General features: G+C 36.8%; 1 protein-coding gene across 3 annotated transcripts in view; it reads left to right on the forward strand.

Annotated features, from left to right (window-relative positions):
* OSBPL9 (oxysterol binding protein like 9) overlaps positions 1-22065 on the forward strand; it is a 169924-nt gene that overhangs the window by 78890 nt on the left and 68969 nt on the right. For all 3 annotated transcript variants that reach the window (XM_034652487.1, XM_034652495.1, XM_034652508.1), the window contains exon 4: positions 21712-21788. In XM_034652487.1, coding sequence (XP_034508378.1) covers positions 21712-21788 — 77 coding nt within the window. The remainder of the gene's footprint in view (positions 1-21711; positions 21789-22065) is intronic.

Below are 22065 nucleotides of genomic sequence, written 5' to 3' on the forward strand. Positions count from 1 at the left end.
GTGGGTCATGTCTTTTTATCCAATCTGCAACCCTGTAGCATTTTGTGGGAGAATTTAGGCCATTCACATTGAGAATGTTTATTGAGAGATATGATTGTAATGATGTCATGTTGCCAGTGAAGTCTGTGTTTCTATAGATTGTAAATTTCTGTTCTGTATCACTCTTGGGGTCTTTTTACTTTTATAGAACCCCCCTTGCTGATACTCAGGCAACCCTGTTTGGGTAGAGTTGCCCCATCCCAGGTAGGGGTGGGGGGGTGGGGATGGGCACAATGCGAACTGGTTTTTCTGGGCTGTTGTTCTCTGGCGGCTTTCCCTGGCGGTTTTCTGTGACTCTTCTGAGAGTCAGAGCAGCAGTGGCCATATCCAGGCCTCTGTCTCAGAACAGAGAGATCGCAGTCTGCTCTCCACTGAGCTCTCCTGGCCACTTCAACTCTGTTTCTGTCAGTGCTGCTAAAAACCCCGCAGTGTCCCGGCTTGTGTGCCCCACAGTCACTCTCCCAGTCCTTGCTCCCAGGGCTGGGCGCATCTCTGTCCTTTGTGCTTCTAACACCACTAGCTGCCCCTGGTTCCCGCGCGAGCACCGGAGCTCCCTGTTTCAGTGTGGTTCGAGTGAGCACTCCAGAGCGCCGGTTTTCAGTCTGTTCTCACGCGTACTCCAGATCTCCAGTTTTCATACTTGTCGTGTGCGCTCCTGAGCTCACGATTTCAGTCTGGTTTCTTGGTGGCTACTGGTCCGTGAGTCCGGCCGGCTCCCCAGTGCAGGAGGCTACTGCTTCCCAGTGCCCGAGCGCGGCGGCTCCCTCCGCCTTCTGTTTATCTTCCAATTTCTGCGCAGGTTCAGGGCTCCCTGCTTTGTACCTCAATACTCAGCACCGGGAGATGTTCATTTGTAGAGATCCAGATGTATCTTCCTACGTCTCAGGCTGATTTTGTGGGTGTTCAGGATGATTTGGTAGATATCCAGCTTGATTCAGGGCACCAGCTGAAAAAAGGTCCCCTAGTCCTCCACCATCTTTTCTCTTCTGTACATTGATTCTTGACCATGTTTTCTGTGTATGGGTTTGTAGCCATCTTGTAGAACTTTTGAACGTGAATCAAATGGAGTCTTTTCCTTTTAGGAATCTACATTTTTATGTAAATGAGATAAATCAAGGTAATTCTATAAACACAATGTGTGTTTCTAGTAATGTGGACAGGATGGTTCATGGTGGACAGAAGCAAATCTGAGGTATAGGCTATCTGGAAAGAAAGGCACTGGGGCGCCTGGGTGGCTCAGTCGTTAAGCGTCTGCCTTCGGCTCAGGGCGTGATCCTGGCATTCTGGGATCGAGCCCCACGTTGGGCTCCTCCGCTGGGAGCCTGCTTCTTCCTCTCACACTCCCCCTGCTTGTGCTTCCTCTCTCACTGGCTGTCTCTCTCTCTGTCGAATGAATAAATAAAATCTTAAAAAAAAAAGGCACTTTTCTAGTTTTATGTATAGACACTAGAACTAGGCTGACATTGTCTTATATTTTTTTAGTATGATGTATCGTCATTAAGAATTTCTTTTAATGTTATTTACATTTTGTATTTAGTGAATTGGTTTTAAGCATAGTGACTTGGTATAAATTCTACTGTAAATATGAGTCCTAAATTGTAAGGAGGGCTGAATCAATGCCATTTTACTATGTCTAGATTGTGTTTTATAGGATGCAGTTAAAGCTTATAGAATGTGTGAATTTATGTCTGAGATTATACTTTAGTCTTGGTCTGGAAATACATGCTTTCCTAAAGAACAGTGAAGATAGTATAATAATTTATAGCTAAATATAGAGAAAGAAGGAAGTAGCTTTTGGTATCTCTCTGCCGGAGCAAAATTCCTTGGAGAGCTACTAGGGGCAAAGAGTGAAGCCTTCAGTAAAGTTGTTCACTAGGAGTATTATAAGATTATAATGTAGAAGTGCCTGTACTATACTTTATACCTAAGGATATACTTGCACATTTTTTTAAGTCTTAAAGGGCTTACCTATCCACAGTGTGTAGGAATAATAAACCTTATTTTCGAAAAAATCTTGAAACATTTTACTTAAAATAACATAAATCAATCATTATAGTTTATTATTAATATGATTCTGTCACTTTGTTAGGCCACATCTATTTTGGCCTTTTTGCCTTTGAAGTGGACAAAAGAATTAAGTAGCAAATGTTCTTTTCTCGTATATTTTATTGTCTTGCTTTGTTTTCTTCCTGAATTTTCTAGCACGTATTAACTTTTTTTCCTCTTTCCTTTCATTGCCTAATCCAAAAGTTGAGTATGTAGCACCATTCCTCCTTTCTGAATAGCACTTATCCTTGGCAATCAGTGAAAATATTTTTGAACTTCTATATTTCTCCTCATAAACTGATACTTGGCTTCAGCTTCTCAAAATCACCCTCAATCCCTTCTATCTCTCTTCCTTTCCTTCCCCAGCATGTATTAAAGATGTATTCTACTTTTGGCTTCCCCTGGAGAAGGGATTATTTTCTAGCAACGTATATTTGAGTACTGACTGATAATTAATAAATTCAGTAGAACTTTTGATAGATTCTTTAGGAGGTCATGTTTACCAAATTTCAGGATTAATTGAATCTGAGTCTTTTCAAACCAAAATAAAATTTTGTAGCCTACCATTCCCAACCTGTTTTTCTTTCTCTATTTTCTGTGTTGTGGAATAGCACTTCTATTTACCCAATTAACCAAATTTATACAGAGAAAGAGATACAGATGCAGAGAGAGTGTAACCAAATACACTTTCTCTGTATCTGCATTTTCTGCATTCTCCCTACATCACATGAGTCACCATGTCCATTGGATTCTACCTTTTTTCTTTCCCCTAAGTCACTGGCAGAGTCCAAGTCTTTCTCACTGCTTATTTTTGCATTTTCGTGAATATATCATTTTTAACTTCCTTCTCTCCTTTGTTCTAGTCTCTGTTCTGCCAAATCACCCTCCTTATGCTGTCTGGGTGAGCTATCTAAAAGCATCTATTCCTAACCCACACCCCCTGCCCCCAGTATTATAAGTCTTAAAGATTGAAAACTCAGATCCTAATTTTTCTTAATTAAAGATTAGGGATAGTGACCCCTTTACCAAAACCTGGAGTTAAAGTGGTTAGGAAACATCTTGTGCCAGAGCTAAAATTATTAGAATAGGGCACCTGGGTGGTTCAGTTGGTTAAGCAACTGCCTTCGGCTCAAGTCTTGATCCTGGAGTTGCAGGATTGAGTCCTGCATCAGACTCCCTGCTCAGTGGGGAGTCTCCCTCTCCCTCTGACCCTACCCTCTTTCATGCACTCTCTCTCTCTCTCTCTCAAATAAATAAATAAAATTATTAGGATATATTTACATATAAATTTGGTGAGGATTTTCATTTACTAGAAATAAGTTGACTTAGAAGCATGTGATTGTAGAATGAATTGAAAAGAACCCATTAATCTACATTTGATTTTCGCTGTTTTGACTGAATCAGAGATATCCAGTTGCTCAGTACAATGCTGACTCTGTCCAGGAGAAACACAGTATTGTTTCAGATAGTCAAAGCAGAAGTTGTGGGGGTGAGAGAAACAGTTTTGTAAATATTTGCTTGTGTTTTATTCAACAATTTGGAAATTTCGGCTAAAACTATTCCTAGATCTTTGAGGGAGTCAATTGTGGCAGCTTTAAAAGATACTAAGCAGAAATAATGATTTTGTAGGAAATCAAACCTATTTTTAGATTTCAAATATAAAAATGGAACCATATACTGAATAGTGAAATCAGTGGATCATTACTCCTCGTTCTATAGATAGATATTGAACACTTGTTTGTCTGGGATGATTCTCAGGGTTTGGGTTACATCCCTAAATAAAACAAAGATCCTTGCCTTTGTGGAGCTTCATTCTAGTGACAAGAGACAAACTATAAATAATAAACATATACATATACACACGTATGTTAGAAGGACTGAGTTCGTTGGAGAGAATAAAAAAGTAGAGCAGGATATAAGGAATTGGCCATGCTGGTCATAGGGGCCATGTTTTATGCTGGTCAGGAGACCTCATTGAAAATGTGTCATTTGAGAAGATGACAAATTATCACTTGTCCCATAAATATTTAGTAGTTGCTAAGAACATGTTGTACTTTGAGAATTAAGAAAATATGCATCAGATTCCATCTCAAACCTCAGGTAAATGTAAATGTAAACAAATAAGCATTATATATGCTTTGATAGAAGTATATGTAGATTTTTCTTTAATCTGATCTCACCATTGCTCTTATTATAAGCAGATTAAACTATGGTTCTTAAACCTGACTATCAGAATATTGGCTTAGGTTACTTCAGATTTAGAGTTATGTGAATTGATTTTTCTCTCTATACACTTCTTTACTACTTTCTTTAAAAAAAAAAACACAACACCCCTCTGACTTCCCAACCTCCAAACTTGCTACAAATTACAGTCAGTGGCACTTTGAACCACCTGATTATCTAAGTGGAATGTTTTTATTCAGTATCAGTCCAGTCATTCATCATGTACCCATGCACAAATATTTAATCAGTACCTATAAAATGTGCAAGGCACTTTACTAAGTGCTGGAGATAAAACAAACAAGACAAGCTTCTGCTTTCTAGGAGCTTACATTGTAATGGAAGAAGCCATCAATACATAATCAATAAGATGTTATACATATTATACATCAGTGGTTCTCAAACCTTTTGGTCTCAGGAGCACTTTACAAACAGTATTACTGAGGACTCCAAAGAGTTTTTGTTTATGTGGGTTATATATATTGATATTTACCAGGTTAGAAATTAAAACTGAGGGATTTAAAAAATTATTATTTTAAAATATCAATAAAAAATCCATTATACTAATAATATTTTATGAGAAAATAACCATTTTCCCAAACAAAAGAGAAATAGAAGAATGATATATTGTTTCACGTTTTTGTAAATCTTTTTAATGTCTGGCTTAATAGAAGATAGCTGGATTCTCATATCTGTTTCTGCATTCAATCTTTTCTGATGTTTTTTGGTTGAGGTATATGAAGAAAATATAGTCTCATACTGATATATAGTTAGAAAAGGGAGGAGTATTTTAACAGCCTTTTTGGATAATTGTGAGTATTTTTCTTTGATGGTTCACCAAAACTCAACAAGTGATAGTTTCTTAAACTATGGCAATGAAATTTACATATGAAAATACTCTTATTACATTAAAATCTATTGGTCTGTCTGGGACTTTGAATGGATCTTTTACCCTAGGTATGATTTCGTAACATCATGCATTTGTCATATGTGGATCACAAATATTGACACATATCATTATGTGACATAAAGAAACCCATGTGTTGATATTGCCCTAAACTCACCAGAAAAGTCTTAAGTATTGAAAATCTGTCAAGGTCATGATGGCTGGCAAATACAGGTTTTTCAAAAATTCTGATCTTTGCTTGAAAGTCTGGATTTTATAATTGGCAACATATACCGTCAGTTTTCCCTGAAATGACGGGCTCATTTCCATCCTTTTCAAAAGGGAAATGTCTGCCAAATATTCCAGTTTGATTAATATAGTTTGTCAGTTGCTCTTTCTAAAAATGCTGTTCCATGAGAAAAGTGCCACTTAGTTCATAACTCAATTACACAAGTAGTTTTCCTTGAGATAATTATTATACTTTAGTAAGCAGAAGTGCTTGTGCATAGTTCCTGTTTGTCACATAGACTATTATAAAGCATATTCGTAAGGGTTGAGATTTAATAATGTTTACTTACTTCTTCAAGGTCATTCTTTTTTTTTTTTAAAGATTTTATTCGACAGAGATAGAGACAGCCAGTGAGAGAAGGAACACAAGCAGGGGGAGTGGGAGAGGAAGAAGCAGTCTCATAGCGGAGGAGCCTGATGTGGGGCTCGATCCCATAACGCCGGGATCACGCCCTGAGCCGAAGGCAGATGCTTAACCACTGTGCCACCCAGGCGCCCCTCTTCAAGGTCATTCTTAAGTGAAACAGGAATTTTTTTCTTACAAGTACATGGTGGTGAAGAATATAACAATTACCAGTTCAGTTTGGAGCCATGGCCTCCGTTTGTGCTAAGGTGCCAGCAGTTTTACCACCATTGCTCTTGAACCATCAGTACAAATGTCACCACAGTGACAAACACAGATAACCTCTTAGTGTTATCATGAAAGTAGCTTTGCCCTAAGAACACCTTGACCTCACTGGACCCCTGGTGTTGTTGTATATCTTATTTCATCTTGTTTTCACAGTAAATCTTTCAGGTAGTTGGTAGTATTAGCCCCTTTTGAAATTTGTGGATACAACTCAAGGGTGTTAAGTACTGTCCTCAGGTCGACAAAAAAGTAGTAGAAGTGGGACTTGAACCTAAGTTTTCTGACTAGAGTTTTTGGCTTTTGTTCTTTCTACTCTATATACTACCTCCAAAGTGTGGAAAGGTTTATATTGTTATCTCTTAAGAAGGATTTTATCTAGTAAAAGGCATATGGAATGAGGCTTACTTAACAGAGGTAGGGCTGCCTGAAGCCTAGCGATTTCGTTTGTATTTGCTATTTTCTGGGTACTATGTCATTGCAAAATACTAAACTTTTCTGTTTTTATATTCTGGAAAATAAGGGTAATAATAATACTTATCTTACGTAGCTGTGAGGATTTAATTAGTTAATACATGTTATTTGTTTAGACATGAGTCAGACTATGCTGATAACAACTTAAGTGCTCAATGGAGGTAGTTTTAATTATTTACACAGAAATAAGACTCAAGCATTTCAGCTGAGCGGGGAACAACTGGAGGAAAATCTGGGAGGTGTGACTCATGTGAGCATTAATTATGATGTAAGTGAAATACAGTGGTTTCTGGAGGAGTGTCTTGAGAAGTGAGTAGGAAAAAAGGTAGATTTGGACCCTGATTATTGCTGCACTGTAGTTACTAACTATTGTTCAAAGTGCCCCTAATGCCTGAGACAATAGGTGGTATATGGCATGTATTTATATACCACCTGAATACTGGAATATTTGAAGACATTTAAGGAGAGAGAGAGCAGGTCCTCCTATCATGAACAACATACGTAGAGAAGGTGACATTTCAGTGTAACCCAGATGAATACGATTCTAGTAAGCAGATATTAGAGGTTATCAGAATGGGTAAAGATAACATCTCACTCAACAATGTGCTACCCAACCAAGTGATTGTACTTTCTAGGATAAATTAATTCAGGTCACGGTGTCTTCTCCTTGCTTACATCTCCAACACAGTACCTGATGTATATTGGGGCTCAGTAGATATTTGAGCAGTGTCTCAGCACTTAATCTTGTAAACATGTTTTTTATGTAATGTTTTTATTTCACAGTAACTTGCAGAGAAAACGAGACCTTCCTGATTTTAGAGTCTAATTCTTCTTTTTACTGCAATTACAAAACAGGCAGGTCACCCCTTCTTTTTGCAAATAGGCAGTAATGTATTCACAGTTATCATATTGTCTTAAGAGAAGAAAATATGAGTATAAGAGGACAGATTCCTAAGCAGTGCATCAGGAATGGCGAAATATAGGCTTTTGGAGTATAAGAGTCTTAAAATCTATTTAAAAAAATCTTCAAATATGTATAATTTAGGAAATGTAAGTAGATATATAATAAAGATCAAAGATTATAGAATCCTGAAAATGGAAGTATTTTACTTAATATTGTTTTTCCTTCTGTGTACCTTATATTGTTTCTGTATAAGCTAGGCATTATTAGGAATTAGAGGAGTTACCAATGATCCCTTCCCTATTCATTTACTCTGGCTAATCATTTATTAGATTATTAATAGAATTTTTCTCTTGAGGCTATTTGTGATAATATATTGATATTTTAGTATATGTCACACACTATGATAAATACTGTACAGATTAACAATCTTATTTAAATGTCACAACAGCCTTATAAGGTCTAGCTACCATTATCATTCCCATAGGTTAGTATCATCATACTTGGATTACATATGAGAAAAGTAAACCTTAGAGAGTTTAATGAACTTGCTCAGTGTCTGAATGAATAAGGGCAAAAATAGATATCAGAGCCAACCTTCTTAGCTTTTATACTGCGCTGCCTAAGAGACATTGGAAAGCAATAGCTTTGTGGGACATTGGGTGGCTTAGGGCAGTGTCTTCCAAACTCTAGAGATCAGCGTTTTTTAGTGAGATATAACACAGAGGAAATGTCAATGTGTATGGCATGTGGTTAGAGCAGACATTGTTTTGTATACACAAATACATATACACATATGTATTTGTGAATTGGGTCATGGTTATAAAATTTTTTTTAAGCTTTATTTATTTTTTTAGAGAGAGTGAGCATGGGGAGGGGCAGAGGGAGAGAGAGAATTTCAAGCAGATTCCCCACTGAGCATGCAGCTCAATCTCATGAGCCTGAGATCATGACCTGAGCCAAAATCAAGTCAGATGCTTAACCAGCTGAGCCACCCAGGTGCCCCAAAATGTATTTTTAAAAATTTATTTATTTATTTATTTATTTGACAGAGAGACAGTAAGAGAGGGAACACAATCAGGGGGAGTGGGAGGGGGGAAGCAGGCCTCCCTCCAAGTGGGGAGCCCTATGCAGGGTTCTATCCCAGGACACCGGGATCACAACCTGAGCCAAAGGCAGATGCTTAATAACTGAGCCATCCAGGCGCCCCCCAAAAGGTATTTCTTATTGTGGGTCACAACTAAACAAAATTTGTAACCTGCTAGCACAGAGAATGGAAAGAGTTTGAAGAATGTAATGAAGAGGAAGCATAGATGCTAGAGAAGTAGTTTTGGAGATAAACTGAATGTATAAATAATATTATAAAAAGAGGAAGAGTTGGGGTGCCTGGCTGGCTCAGTCAGAGGAGATTCGACTCTTGATTTCAGGGTCGTGGGTTCAAGTCCCATGTTGGGTGTAGAGATTACTAAAAAATAAACTTTAAAAAGAGGAAGAGTAACCTATCTGCATATTTGTGGAAAATAATATACTGTTTACAAGTTGTTTTAACTAATTTATTAAATTTAGGGCTCTTTTAGCAGGGATTCACTCAGAAATAGTGTAGCTTTAATTTCACTTTTAGAGAACTGCCTTTGCACGTGGTTTGTGAATTGTGTGTATCATTACTATATTTTTATTTTTCATACAAACAGATAATTTGTTATGGTTGAATAATAACCAGACATCTTATTGGTTCTTCATATACACAAAGATATTTTTCCTATTTTAGATCTGGTAGGGTAGAGATTTGTTTACTGACTCATAGGAGAATGGGAGAAGGTGAGCCAGATTAGTCAGAATAATAGAGTATTTAATTTTCAGCTAGAATTGATGGTTTAGTCTAAGCTTCCAATCTTATTTTTAATTATCATAAAAAACACATAACATTAAGTTTATCTTAATCATTTTAAGTGTACAGTTCAGTAGTGTTCAATATATTCACATTGTAGTGTAACAAATCTCTGACTTTTTCATCTTGTAACACTGACACTCTATACCTGCTAAATACTAATCCCCCCTCCCTCCTCTCCCTAACCCTTGGTAACCACATTTTTACTTCCTGTTTCTATTATTTTGACTACTTTAGATCTTTCACATGAATAAAATCATACAGTATTTGTCCCTTTGTAACTGGCTTAATTTGCTTAGCATATTCATCCATGAATATGAACTTAGCAGTTCATCCATGTGGTAGCTTGCGATAAGATTTCCTCCTTTTTAAAAGCTGCATAATATTCCTTTGCATGTGCTTTCTACATTTTCTATATCCAGTCATCTGTCAATGAACAAGTGGGTTGCATCCACCTTTTGGCTCTTGTGAATAATGTTGTATTGTTGATGTGCAAATGTCTCTTTGAGATTCTACTTTGAGTTGTTTTGGGTAAATACTCAGAAATGGAATTACTAGATTATGTGGTAATCCTATTTTTAATTTTCTGTGGAACTTTCATACTGTTTTCTATAATGGCTCTGCCATTTTATATTCCCACCAACAGGGCAGAAGGATTCCAACTTCTCTGCATCCTCATCAATACTTAAGTTTTTGTTCTTTTGATAATGGTCATCCTGATAGGTGCGAGGTGATATCTTATTGTGATTTTGGCCTGAATTTCCTTAATGGTTAATGATGCTGAGTATCGTTTCATGTGCTGATTGGACAGTACTTGTATGTCTTCTTTGGAGAAATGTCTAGTCAAGTCCCTGGTCCATTTTTTAATTGAGTTGTTTTTATGTTGTTGAGTTACAGTTCTTATATATTCTGGATGTTAATCCCTTATCAGATATATGATTTACAGTTATTTCCTCTCATTCCATAGGTTGCTTTTTGTTCTTTCAGTTGTTTACTTTGCACAGAAATTTTTAAGTTTGTTGTAGTTCCATTTGTCTATTTTTTTTCATTTTAGCATCATATCCAAGAATTCCTTGCCAAATCCAGTGTTCTGAAGCTTTCTTTTTGTTTTCTTCTAGTTTAATAGTTTTAGGTCTTACATTTAATCTAGTTTGTTAATTTTTGCGTATGGTGTAAGGTAGGAGTCCAGATTCATTCTTTAGAATGTGGATATCCAGTTATCCCAGCACCATTTGTTGAAGAGACTGACTTTTCCCCATTGTGTAGTCGTGGCACTCTTGCCAAAAATCGTTTGGCCACACATGCAAGGGTTTATTTTTGGGCTCTCTTTTCTTTTCCATTGGTCTATATGCTCATCTTTATGCCAGTAAGCCTTCAATTTGAATATGCTAAAATGAGTATTCAGATGATACGTATAAGTGACTTGCTAAGGTCAACACTAGAAAAAAAGTAGCAAAGCGTTGCTATGTTTTCCTTTTTTCTTTTTAAAAAGATTTTATTGATTTATTAGAGAGAGAGCACGCTTGCGAGCAGGAGAGGGGGGAGGGGCAGAGGAAGAAGGACAAGTAGACTTCCTGCTGAGCCAGGTAGTCCCACTCAGGGCTAGATCCCAGGACCCGGGGATCATGACCTGGGGATCATGACCTGAGCCGGAGGCAGGCACTTAACTGACTGAACCACCCAGGCGCCCTTGGGCTATATTTTCTGATGTTTGGTTCTATATTCTCATACAGTAATTTGCCACATGGTTGCCTTTGCTTATTCTGTCTTCTTTACCTTTGAATGCCTCCCTTTTCAGTGCCTCCCCTGCCACATATCCCTTCTCCCTCTTCTCCAAACCTCCCTCTCCTTCTTCCTTTCTCCATTCCCTCCACCACACACCCACACCCACACCTTTGCCTCTAATTCTTACTTTAAAAACTCAGCTCTAATCTCTTTGCTCCAGAAGCTTTCCCTGAGTTCATCTCCTTAAATGTACACCCCTTGGGATAGGTTCTTGAACTCTGCTTACATTGATTTACTCAGTCATTCTGTATAGTAGCAGTTGTCAGTTTGCAAATGTTTCTCCCTGTCACTTTAGTGTATGTTCTGTATAGACAGGGACTGGGTTTTATTTGAATTATATCCCCAGTTTCTAAACAGTATTTGGTACACAATAGCTACTGAATAAATGTTGAGTGGATAGATGAATGGATAGGAGGATGGATGGATAGATCTAATACTGTGGTAAACACTGTGGTTAACATTATCAGAAAACCTAAAATCTTATCATAGAGACAAAACTTAAACACGTGAAAAGTGTAAATAACAGTGTGGGGGGAGTATAAGATTAAATTTTATAGATTGTCAGTAAATACTTGATCAAAGAATAATTGGATGATGCATTAGCATTTATAAGTCCTCTAGGAGTTCCAAAGTGAAAGAGATTACTGTTGGACTAGTTTGGTAAGGCTTCCTGGAGGAGAACTAGGACTTCTTCTGAGGCATGTGGGATTTAGATACATGGGAGGAATGGTAGAGTCAATGTTAAGGTTAAAGGAGGGACAAAGTTTTCCCTGAACAGGAAGATAATTCAGAGTATTTAGAGGTCATCGAGAAGATACTTTGGTTCATGTAAAACAAGCATGAAATGGAAGATGTAGAGTGATTTTACTGTTAAACAGGGAGGTTATGTGAATTCTGTAGATATGAAAGAATGTTGAGGGTTTTTTAAATAGAAATAGCATTTCAGGATAAACTCAGTCTGAGGTGTGCAGGCTGCGTTGGAGGTAGCAGAGTGTAGCACATGTACTACATTTGTGATGATATTTTGTTTACAGACATAAGACTATATGAGTTCTTGAACCAGCATGTAGTCAGTAGGAAGTGAAAGAAGGGATATAGAGGGACTATATCAAGGAAGAATCTGATGAACCTTATTATCTGATTTCATTTTTGAGGCGGTGGCAGATTTAAAGATGATTGCCATTTGGTGGCCTGATGACAGTGAGAATGGCATCTGTTGTCATGTCCAGCCATTTCTCAATTCAGGCCTTACTGTTAGAACCATTTCCTGACTGGTGCGGCCACCTCCAGTTTTGCCCCATTTTTCATTCTCTACAGCATTGCCAGATTGATGTTCCTGATATGCACAGTAGAGCATGACATTCTCATGCTTGAACATTTTTTTAAAAAGATTTTATTAATTTATTTGACAGAGAGACAGCCATTGAGAGGGGAACACAAGCAGGGGGAGTGGGAGAGGAAGAAGCAGGCTCCCAGCAGATCAGGGAGCCCGATGTAGGGCTTGATCCCAGGACCCTGGGATCATGCTCTGGGCCAAAGGCAGATACTTAACGACTGAGCCAACCAGGCGCCCCCATGCTTGAACTTTTTAAGGGCTTTCCATTGTCTTAAAGTCCGTTTATACTCTTTAGGCTAGGATCCTAATCTTTTGCCATTTCCTCTTCCCCAAATCAAGTCCAATATTCTAGACACATTCAAACCAGTTTCCCATATACAACTTTTTCATATCTTGGTGTCATTGTTAGTGTTCTTTCCTCTTTCAAGATGTCCTTATCCTTCTCTTCTTGACAAGCTGATTTTTCTCTTTATGACCTGACTCCTCAAGAAACTCTTCCCTGATTTTTTTATTCACTTCCTTTGGTGGTGGCACAAGCCATGTATTTATACGGCTAAATACAAATCTCTCTTTACTAGATTTTGAGCTCCTTGAAATCAGGGCCAGGTCATAATAAATGCTCAGCAGTAATAATAATAGTTTAATGCTTATTGAGCACTTACCTTACGTCACTTACCTTAAGTGTTGTATTTGTATTAACTCATTTAATCTCTGCAATAACCCTATGTGGTAAATACTATTACTGTCATTTTACAAATGAGGACAGTGAGGCTTAGAAAAGATTAAGTAACTTGTTGCAAATTATATGGTTAATAACTAGCAAAGCTCAGGGTTGAACTTAGGATCCATGTTCTTTAACTCCATATGTCACAGTGGCTTCCTATGACATTCTCTAAATGGTGTTTTTTGGTGAACCAAAATTCTTAACTTTGATATAGTTAAATTTATCTGTCATTTTCCTTATAATTAGAAGTTCTGTATCCTGTTTAAGAAGCTTTTTTCTATTCCCAAATTATGATGGTATTCTCCTGTTTTACCTTCTGGAAACTTTGTTGTTCTTTCACAGTTAAGAATAAAGAAATCAGGGGCGCCTGGGTGGCACAGCGGTTAGGCGTCTGCCTTCGGCTCAGGGCATGATCCCGGCGTTGTGGGATCAAGCACCACATCAGGCTCCTCCGCTGTGAGCCTGCTTCTTCCTCTCCCACTCCCCCTGCTTGTGTTCCCTCTCTCGCTGGCTGTCTCTATCTCTGTCAAATAAATAAAATCTTTAAAAAAAAAAAAAAGAATAAAGAAATCACCTGGAATTAATTTTTTTATGTAGTACAAGGTAGGGTCAGGTTTCATTTTTCCCCCCATATTGTCCTAGCACCACGTATTGAAAGATTGTTACTTACTGCTCTTTGGTGCCACGTTTATCACAAATCAATTGTCTATGTATATGAGTGGGCCTGTTTCTGGGCTCTGCTTTTTTTCTTTGTGTGTTTATCTGTTCTTGCTCCAAAACCACATTTTCTTAATTGCTGTAGCCTTATAATATGACTGTATATTTGATAGAGTAAATCCTCTAAGAATATTTCTATCTTTTCCAGGAAGCCTTTGCTAGTCTTTATCTTTTGTACTATTTTGTATTTGTATCTTAGAATCAGCTTGACAAATTTCAGAAATGCCTTTTGGAATTTTAATTTGTGTTGCATTTAATCTGTAGGTTAATTTGAATATGTTACAGTATTGAATTTTCCAGTCCTTGAAATGCTGTTTCCATTTACTTATATCTTCTTTGATTTATCACACTTTTAATATAATTTTTTAAAATTTGAAATGATCTTGTACTTACAGAGAACTTGCAAGTACAGTACAACCCCCCCAAATTGACAATAAGTTGCTAAATGCGTGTCCCATATTCCCCGAATGCTTTATTTTTCCTGCAAATAAGGAAATTTTCCTGTATACGCACTATAAAACCACTAAAATCAGGAAATTAACATTGATGCGTTATTGCCTTCTAATCCTTAGACTCCGTTCAAATTTCTCCAGTTGTCCAGTAACGTCCTTTATAGCGACAGGATCTGGTTCAGCATCACATTTTACATTTAGTTTTCATGTCTCTTTAGTCTCTTTCAGTCTGGAATGGTTCCAGTCTTTCCTTGACTTTTATGATCTTGACTTTTTTTTTTTTTTTAAGATTTTATTTTTAAGTAATGTCTACATCCAACATGGGGCTTGAACCCACAACTCTGAGACCGAGAGTCACATGTTCCACCTACTGAGCCAGCCAGGTACCCCTGACCTTGACAGTTTTAAAGGTTATAGGCTAATTATTTTGTAGAATGTCCCCCAGTTTGTTTGGTTTTTTTTCTGATTTTTTTTTCATGATTTGATTGAGATTACGTATCTTTGGCCCAAAGATCACAGATACGATTCTGTGTTCTTATTGCAGGGTTTGTTTGTCCCACTACTGATGATATTTACTTTGATCATCTCATTAAGGTGGTATTGCCAGGCTTGGTTGTTAGATTTCATCTTTTTCCCTTCTTAATTAATATTTTATGGGGAAGTATTTAGAAGCTATGCCAATATCCCATTCCTCATAAAACTTCAGTTTATGTTTATCAGTAGTAAATGGTTTTCTGTTATAATTCTTTACTATCATTATTATTTTGATGCCCAAATTGCTTTCGATTTGGCCAGTGGAATTCCCTTTAAGCTGATTTCTGTGTTCTTTTGACATGTCCCTATAATTCCCTGAGTATTTCCTTACTTTATGGCACAAAAAAAATATTCCCTTACTTCCTTACTTTCTGGCACAAAAAAAGATGTTCCATGCTTATTTTCTCTCTTCCCCGTCCTAGTTCCATAATCAACCATTTTTCCAAGAAGCCCCGTACCTTTTAATGGAGAGTGGTATTTAGAAATCAATACCTAGCATTAGGTGTATTTGGTGCTGTTAGGTGTCATGGCACCCAGGCCTTCTCATAGCTAAGAAACATATGTGTTATATACATGTATGTGTACACACATGTGCATCCATGTCCATATGTATTTATTTACTTATATATTAAAAACTATGAGTTCATATCGATTCCTTATCCCCAGAAATCATTCTGGTTTTCTCGCTTACCATGTTTGTAGCACTATTTTCCAACCCCTTAAAGTGAGAAAACCTTTATCCTTGTCATGTTTACTTATCTGGCCAATCCTTCTGTATGTAATTAGTTTCCCATCATTACCCACTTACTTGTGTGAATTTCATCCTTACTCCACTGAGCCTTGGAAACCGGCCGGGTTGATTCTGTCCCCTGCAACGTGGACTCCCTCTTCACCTTTCTTAGATTCTGACCCCTGGTGCTGGACTTCTCCACTGTGTAGATTCCCTTTCATCCTGTTTTGGGCTTTGATGCCTCATGCCACATTGTCCGTTGGTCTGATGTACAGTAGTCTCGCCTCATGCGCAGTTTTGCTTTCTGTGGATTCTGTTACCCATGGTTAACTGAGTTCTGGAAGCAGATGATCCTTCTGACATATTGCCAGGTCAGTAGTAGCCTAATGCTACTTCACAATGCCTATATTAATTCACTTCATCTCATCACATATACATTTTATTATCTCCGGTCATCACAAAAAGGGTGAGTATAGTACATTAAGATATTTTTAGGGCACATATGTATATGAGGCAGACCACATTCACATAACTTTTATTATAGTATATTGTTATAATTGTTCTATTTTATTATTAGTTATTGTTGTTAGTCTCTTACTGTGATCTCTTATTATAAATAAACTTTATCATAGGTATGTGTGGGGAAAAAACACAGTATATATAGGATTTGGTACTGTTCATGGTTTCAGGCATCCTGGGTGTCTTGGAACATACCCCTTGTCGATAAGGGGGAACTGTTGTAGGCCCTCTGCATCTTGCTCAGGCTCTGATGTCCTGAGCTGAATCTTTCACTCATTTAATATGATATTTTTAACTAAACCACAGAGCTCATTTGATTTTCCCCCTAATGTTCCTTTTCTGTTTCAGTATTCAGTCCAAGATCCCACATTGCATTTAGTTATGGCAGTTCCTTATTCTTCTCTTGTCTTTCATGACCTTGACTTTTTTTTTAATTTTAATTTTTTAAAAGATTTTATTTATTTGACACAGAGAGAGAGAGAGAGAGAGAGAGTGCACAGACAAGGGGAGTGGGAAAGGGAGAAGTAGGCTCTCCGCTGAGCAGGGAGCTGGACGTGGGACTCGATCCCAGAACCCTGGGATCATGACCTGAGCTGAAGGCAGGCACTTAACTGACTAAGCCAGGCACAATGATGACTTTGACATTTTTGATGAGAAGTATTTTGTGGAATGTCTCTCATTTGGGGCATATTTGATGTTTTCTCATGATTACTTGTATTTGGGAAGTATATGATATCAATAAATTTATTACTGGTGATGTTAACCTTAATCACTGGACTAAGGTAGTGTCTGCCAGATTTCTCCATCATAAAATTACTGTTTTTCCCTTTGTAATTATAAGTATCTTGGAGAAGATACTTTGAGACTTTGCCGATACCCTGTTTCTTCTCAAACTTTTGCCCACCAATTTTAGCTTTCAATATGCCATCAGTGGATCTTGCTTGTGACAATTACCGCTGTGGTTTTTGTCTAATGATGATTTTTAAATCTGTCATTCCTTCCGTACTAACGAATTGTAATTCTTCTGAAGGAAGAACTGTGCCTTCTTCCCCATTTATTTATTTAATTACTTATATCATTATTAGATTCTTAGATATTTATTTTATTGAGTGGATTATAGCCCAGTACTATCATTCTGTGGCTCAAATTCTTAGGCGTTGGCCATTGGAGCTCCTTCAGGTTGACTCCTGTTTCCTTTTGACATGCCTCCATTCTTTTCAAGCACTTCCTCAATCTACCTACCTACCAATACATAGGTACTTTATCAATTTCATTAGTTATTTCAGGTAATCAACTTTAAATTTTATTGATCTATTTTATGTTTGCTGTCTATTTGATTATTTTATGTTCTTTATCATTTCTACTCATTTTGAATTAATTTCCTTCTGTTTCCAGCCTTTTAGCTTCTCTATACATATGGATTTAAGGCTGTAGATTTCCCTTTATGTACTGTTTTAAACTGCATCCAGCAAGTGTCAGTATGTCCGTTTTCATTTATGCAGTTCTAAACGTTTTCTAATTTTTTTTTTTTAAGATTTTACTTATTTGAGAGAGAGAGAGAGGTGTACTAACAGGGGAAGAGGGTGGGCAGAGGGAGAGGGAGAAGTGGGCTCCCCACTGAGTAGGGAGCCCCATCCAGGCCTTGATTCCAGAACCCGGGGATCATGACTAGAGCCGAAGCCAGACACTTAACTGACTGAGCCACCCAGCCTAGTGAAATATTTTTCTTTGACCAGTGGATTATCTAGTAGTGTTTTTTTCCCCAAACATCTGAATATTTTCTAAGTTATATTTTTCTAACTGATTTCTAGCTTATATATTTCACTATAAATACGTTTCGTATGATTTCGGCCCTTTAAAATTTGTTGAGACTTGTTTTAGGGTTCATTATATGGTAAATTTTTAGAAATGTTCTGTGTGTGCTTGAAAAGAATGTCTTTCATACTTGTGTGTAGTGTTCTATATACGTCCATTGGATCAAGTTTATATTAGGGATTGTTCATATCTTCTAGATTCTTACTAACTTTTTGTCTGCTTCATCTAATTGGTTAATGAATGAGATGTATTAAAATCTGCCACTATGATTGTGGTATTTTGTCTATTTTTCCTTATTCTATTAAGTTTTAGCCATATAAAACATTTTTTTGAATCCATGTTACTAGTTACATAGAAATTTATATTTATTTTATCTTCTCAATGACTTGAACCTCTTGCAAAGTGAGCCTCTGATCAACTGGTAAAGTCTATTTTATGCAATTTTAATAATAGCAACTTTTTTGGAGTTAGTGTTTCTATGATCTATTTTTTTCCTTTTTTTATGGTCTGTTTCTATACTCCTGCTTTTAGTATTTCTGTATCCTTATGTCTAGTAAGTGCCTCTTGTAAGCATCATAAAATCTTGTTTAAAAACCCTTTTCTTTAAAGATTTTATTTGTTTATTTGAGAGAGAGCGAGTACACACACATGCTAAGTGGTGGGGGTGGGAGCAGAGGAAGAGGGGCAAGCTGACACTGTCCCAAGCATGGAGCTGGTTGCAGGGCTAGATCCTGGGACCGTGAGATCACGACCTGAGCTGAAACCAAGAGTCTTATGCTTAACCACCTGAGCCACCCAGGGGTCCCTAACCCCCAACCCCCCCTTTTTTTGAAATTTATTTTATTTATTTGAGGGGGAGGGGGACAGAGGGAGAGGGAGAGAAATCCCAAGCAGGTTCCTTGTCCAGGGAAGCGGAACCCAATGTGGGGCTCAGTCTCTCCACCCCGAGATCATGACCTGGGCCAAAATCAAGAGTCAGATGCTTAACTGACTGAGCCACCCAGGTGTCCCTCCCTTCTTTTTTTAGTTGGAACATTTATATACTTCATTTACACTTAATTTAATTATTGGTGTTTTAGGGTTAAAAATTTATCATTTTACTATATATTTTCTTTTTGTCTTGCATATGGTTTCTTTTATTTTTCTTTCTTGTCAAGCTTTGGATTATTTTTCATCATTGAATTTTTAAATTTATTATGTTGGAAGTTAACCTTTTAGCGATTACTCTAAAAATTATAACAAATCCTTCAGTGGCCAAAATCTAATGTTAATTGGTAGTTTTATCTTCTTCCCAAACATTGCAGAACCTTAGAATTCTTTAACTCCATTTTCTCTTTCCCAATCTATTTGCAATTGTTTTGTATTTAATTTTGTATGTATTTATTTACAACCTCAAAAAGATAGTATTTTATATAGTTAGTATTCATTTAGTTTTGCCCATGTACTTACCATTTTTTTAAAAAAATTTTAAGTTTTTATTTAAATTCCAGTTAGTTAACATACAGTATAATATTAGTTTCAGGTGTACAATTTAGTGATTCAACACTTCTGTATAATACTCGGTGCTCATCACAACAAGTACACTCCTTAATCCCCATCACCTATTTCCCCTGTCCCCCACCCCTCTGGCAACCATCAGTTTGTTCTCTATAGTTAAGAGTCTATTTCTTGGTTTGCCTCTCTTTTTTTCCCTGTGTTTGTTTGTTTTGTTTCTTAAATTCCACATATGGGTGAAATCATACGGTATTTGTATTTAACTGACTTATTTCACCTAGTATAATACACTCTAGCTCCATCCATGTCCTTGCAAATGGCAAGATTTCCTCCTTTTTTATGACTAATATTCCATTGAGAGAGAGAGAGTGTGTATATGTATATGTGTATATATATATGTATACGCATATACATCTTCTTTATCTGTTCATCAGTCGATGGACACTTGGGCTTTTCCCATAGTTTGGCTATTTTAGATAATGCTGCTATGAACATTGAGGTGCGTGTATCCCTTTGGATCAGTATTTTTGTACCTTTGGGTAAATATCTAGTAGTGCAATTGCTGGGTCCTAGGGTAGTTCTGTTTTTAACTTTTTGAGGAACCTCCATACTGTTTTCCAGAGTGGCTATACCAGTTTGCTTTCCTACCAGTAGTGCAGGAGGCTTCCCCTTTCTTGGCATCCTTGCCAACATCTGTTGTTTCTTGTGTTGTTAATTTTAGCCATTCTGACAGGTGTGAGGTGGTATCTCATTGTGATTGGTATTTCCCTGATGATGAGTGATGTTGCATCTTTTCATGTGTCTGTTGGCCATCTGTATGTCTTCTTTGGAAAAATGTCTATTCATGTCTGCTCACTTTTTAATTAGATTATTTGTTTTTGGGGTATTCAGTTGTATAAATTCTTTATGTATTTTGGGTACTAACCCTTTATCAGATATGTCATTTGCAAATACCTTCTCCCATTCCACAGGTTGCCTTTTAGTTTTGTTCGTTGTTTCCTTCACTGTGCAGAAGCTTTTATTTTGATGAAGTTCCAATAGTTTATTTTTCCTTTTGTTTCCCTTGCTTCAGGAGACATATTTAGTCAGAAAGAGGTTATTGCCAGTGTTCTCCTCTAGGATTTAGATGGTTTCCTGTCTCACATTTAGGTCTTTAATCCATTTTTATTTTATTTTTGTGTATGGTGTAAGAAAGTGGTCCAGTTTCATTCTTTTGCATGTTCCTGTCCAGTTTTCCCAACACCATTTATTGAAGAGACTGTCCTTTTCCCATTGAATATTCTTTACTGCTTTGTCAAAGATTAATTGACCATATAGTTGTGGGTTCGTTTCTGGGTTTTCTATTCTATTCCGTTGATCTATGTGTCTATTTTTATGCCAGTACCATAGTGTTTTGATCACCACAGCTTTGTAATTTAACTAGAAGTCTGGAATTGTGATGTCAGCTTTGCTTTGCTTTTTTCAAGGTCGTTTTAGCTATTTGGGGTCTTTTGTGGTTACATACAAATTTTAGGATTGTTCTACCTCTCTGAAAAATGTTTGTGGTATTTTGATAAGGGATTGCATTAAACGTGTAAATTGCTTTGGGTGGTATAGACATTTTAACAATATTTGTTCTTCCAATCCATGAGCATGGAGTGTCTTTCCATTTCTTTGTGCCCTTTTCAATTTCTGTCATCTATATTTTATAGTTTTCAGAGTACTGGTCTTTCACCTCTTTGGTTAGGTTTATTCCTAGGTTTCTTACGGTTTTGTGTACGTATTATTTTTGTTGGTCTATTCTTTTTTCTTCTACCATCTTCCATCAGACTTATCCATGTATGCATGGAGAATACTCTGTCAGATTTTCTTTAATGGAATTTACAATTCCTCCAGGAGAAGAGTGTCTTAAATATGATACTTGTCTTCTAGATGTTTGTTTTCTCCGAGATTTTGGCCTGTTAATTCTTTACTACCTTGTTGTTTTCTGTTGTCTTAATCGGTTATTTTTAAATAATTATCCCAGCTTTTCTGGTTGTTCTCAGAAAGTAGCTTGCTATTATTGAGCATAATTATTCCTTTGTTGTAAATTGCTGCAAGTAGATTGCATGTGTAGAAAGGATAGGAAGGTGAACCTGTTAAGAAAATGGCACAACTAAAAAACTTTCCTATTAGTATTGAGGTTTAAGATTTTTATTTTCAAACATGAAGCTATATTGTAGAAATTAATGTTTTAATTTTTATAATCTTTTATTCCAGCTCGTGATGCTGATGAGAGAGAGAAGTGGATCCATGCCTTAGAAGAAACAATTCTTCGACATACTCTTCAGCTTCAAGTAAGAGTCTTTACATGGCTTCTGGGTAGTTCATTAGTTTTTTTGTTTGTTTTCTGTTTTTTAAAATAACTGTGATATGATGTAATGAAAACTTATTTCTGAGTTGCTTATTCTTGGCCTTCATAGTGTTATATAGTAAAGTTATAAAGCATTTTCTTGTGCTTTCTGTAGGGTAAAAAACTGATTTTTATCTTAAAATAAGACAGTTCCAGGCAATATTGAATGTGAAATGCTATGTTAAAATGTGCCAGATCATTTTTAAATTTAGTATCTGTAG

This window comes from Ailuropoda melanoleuca, chromosome 2, assembly GCF_002007445.2.
Source record: "Ailuropoda melanoleuca isolate Jingjing chromosome 2, ASM200744v2, whole genome shotgun sequence".
NCBI lineage: Eukaryota > Metazoa > Chordata > Mammalia > Carnivora > Ursidae > Ailuropoda > Ailuropoda melanoleuca.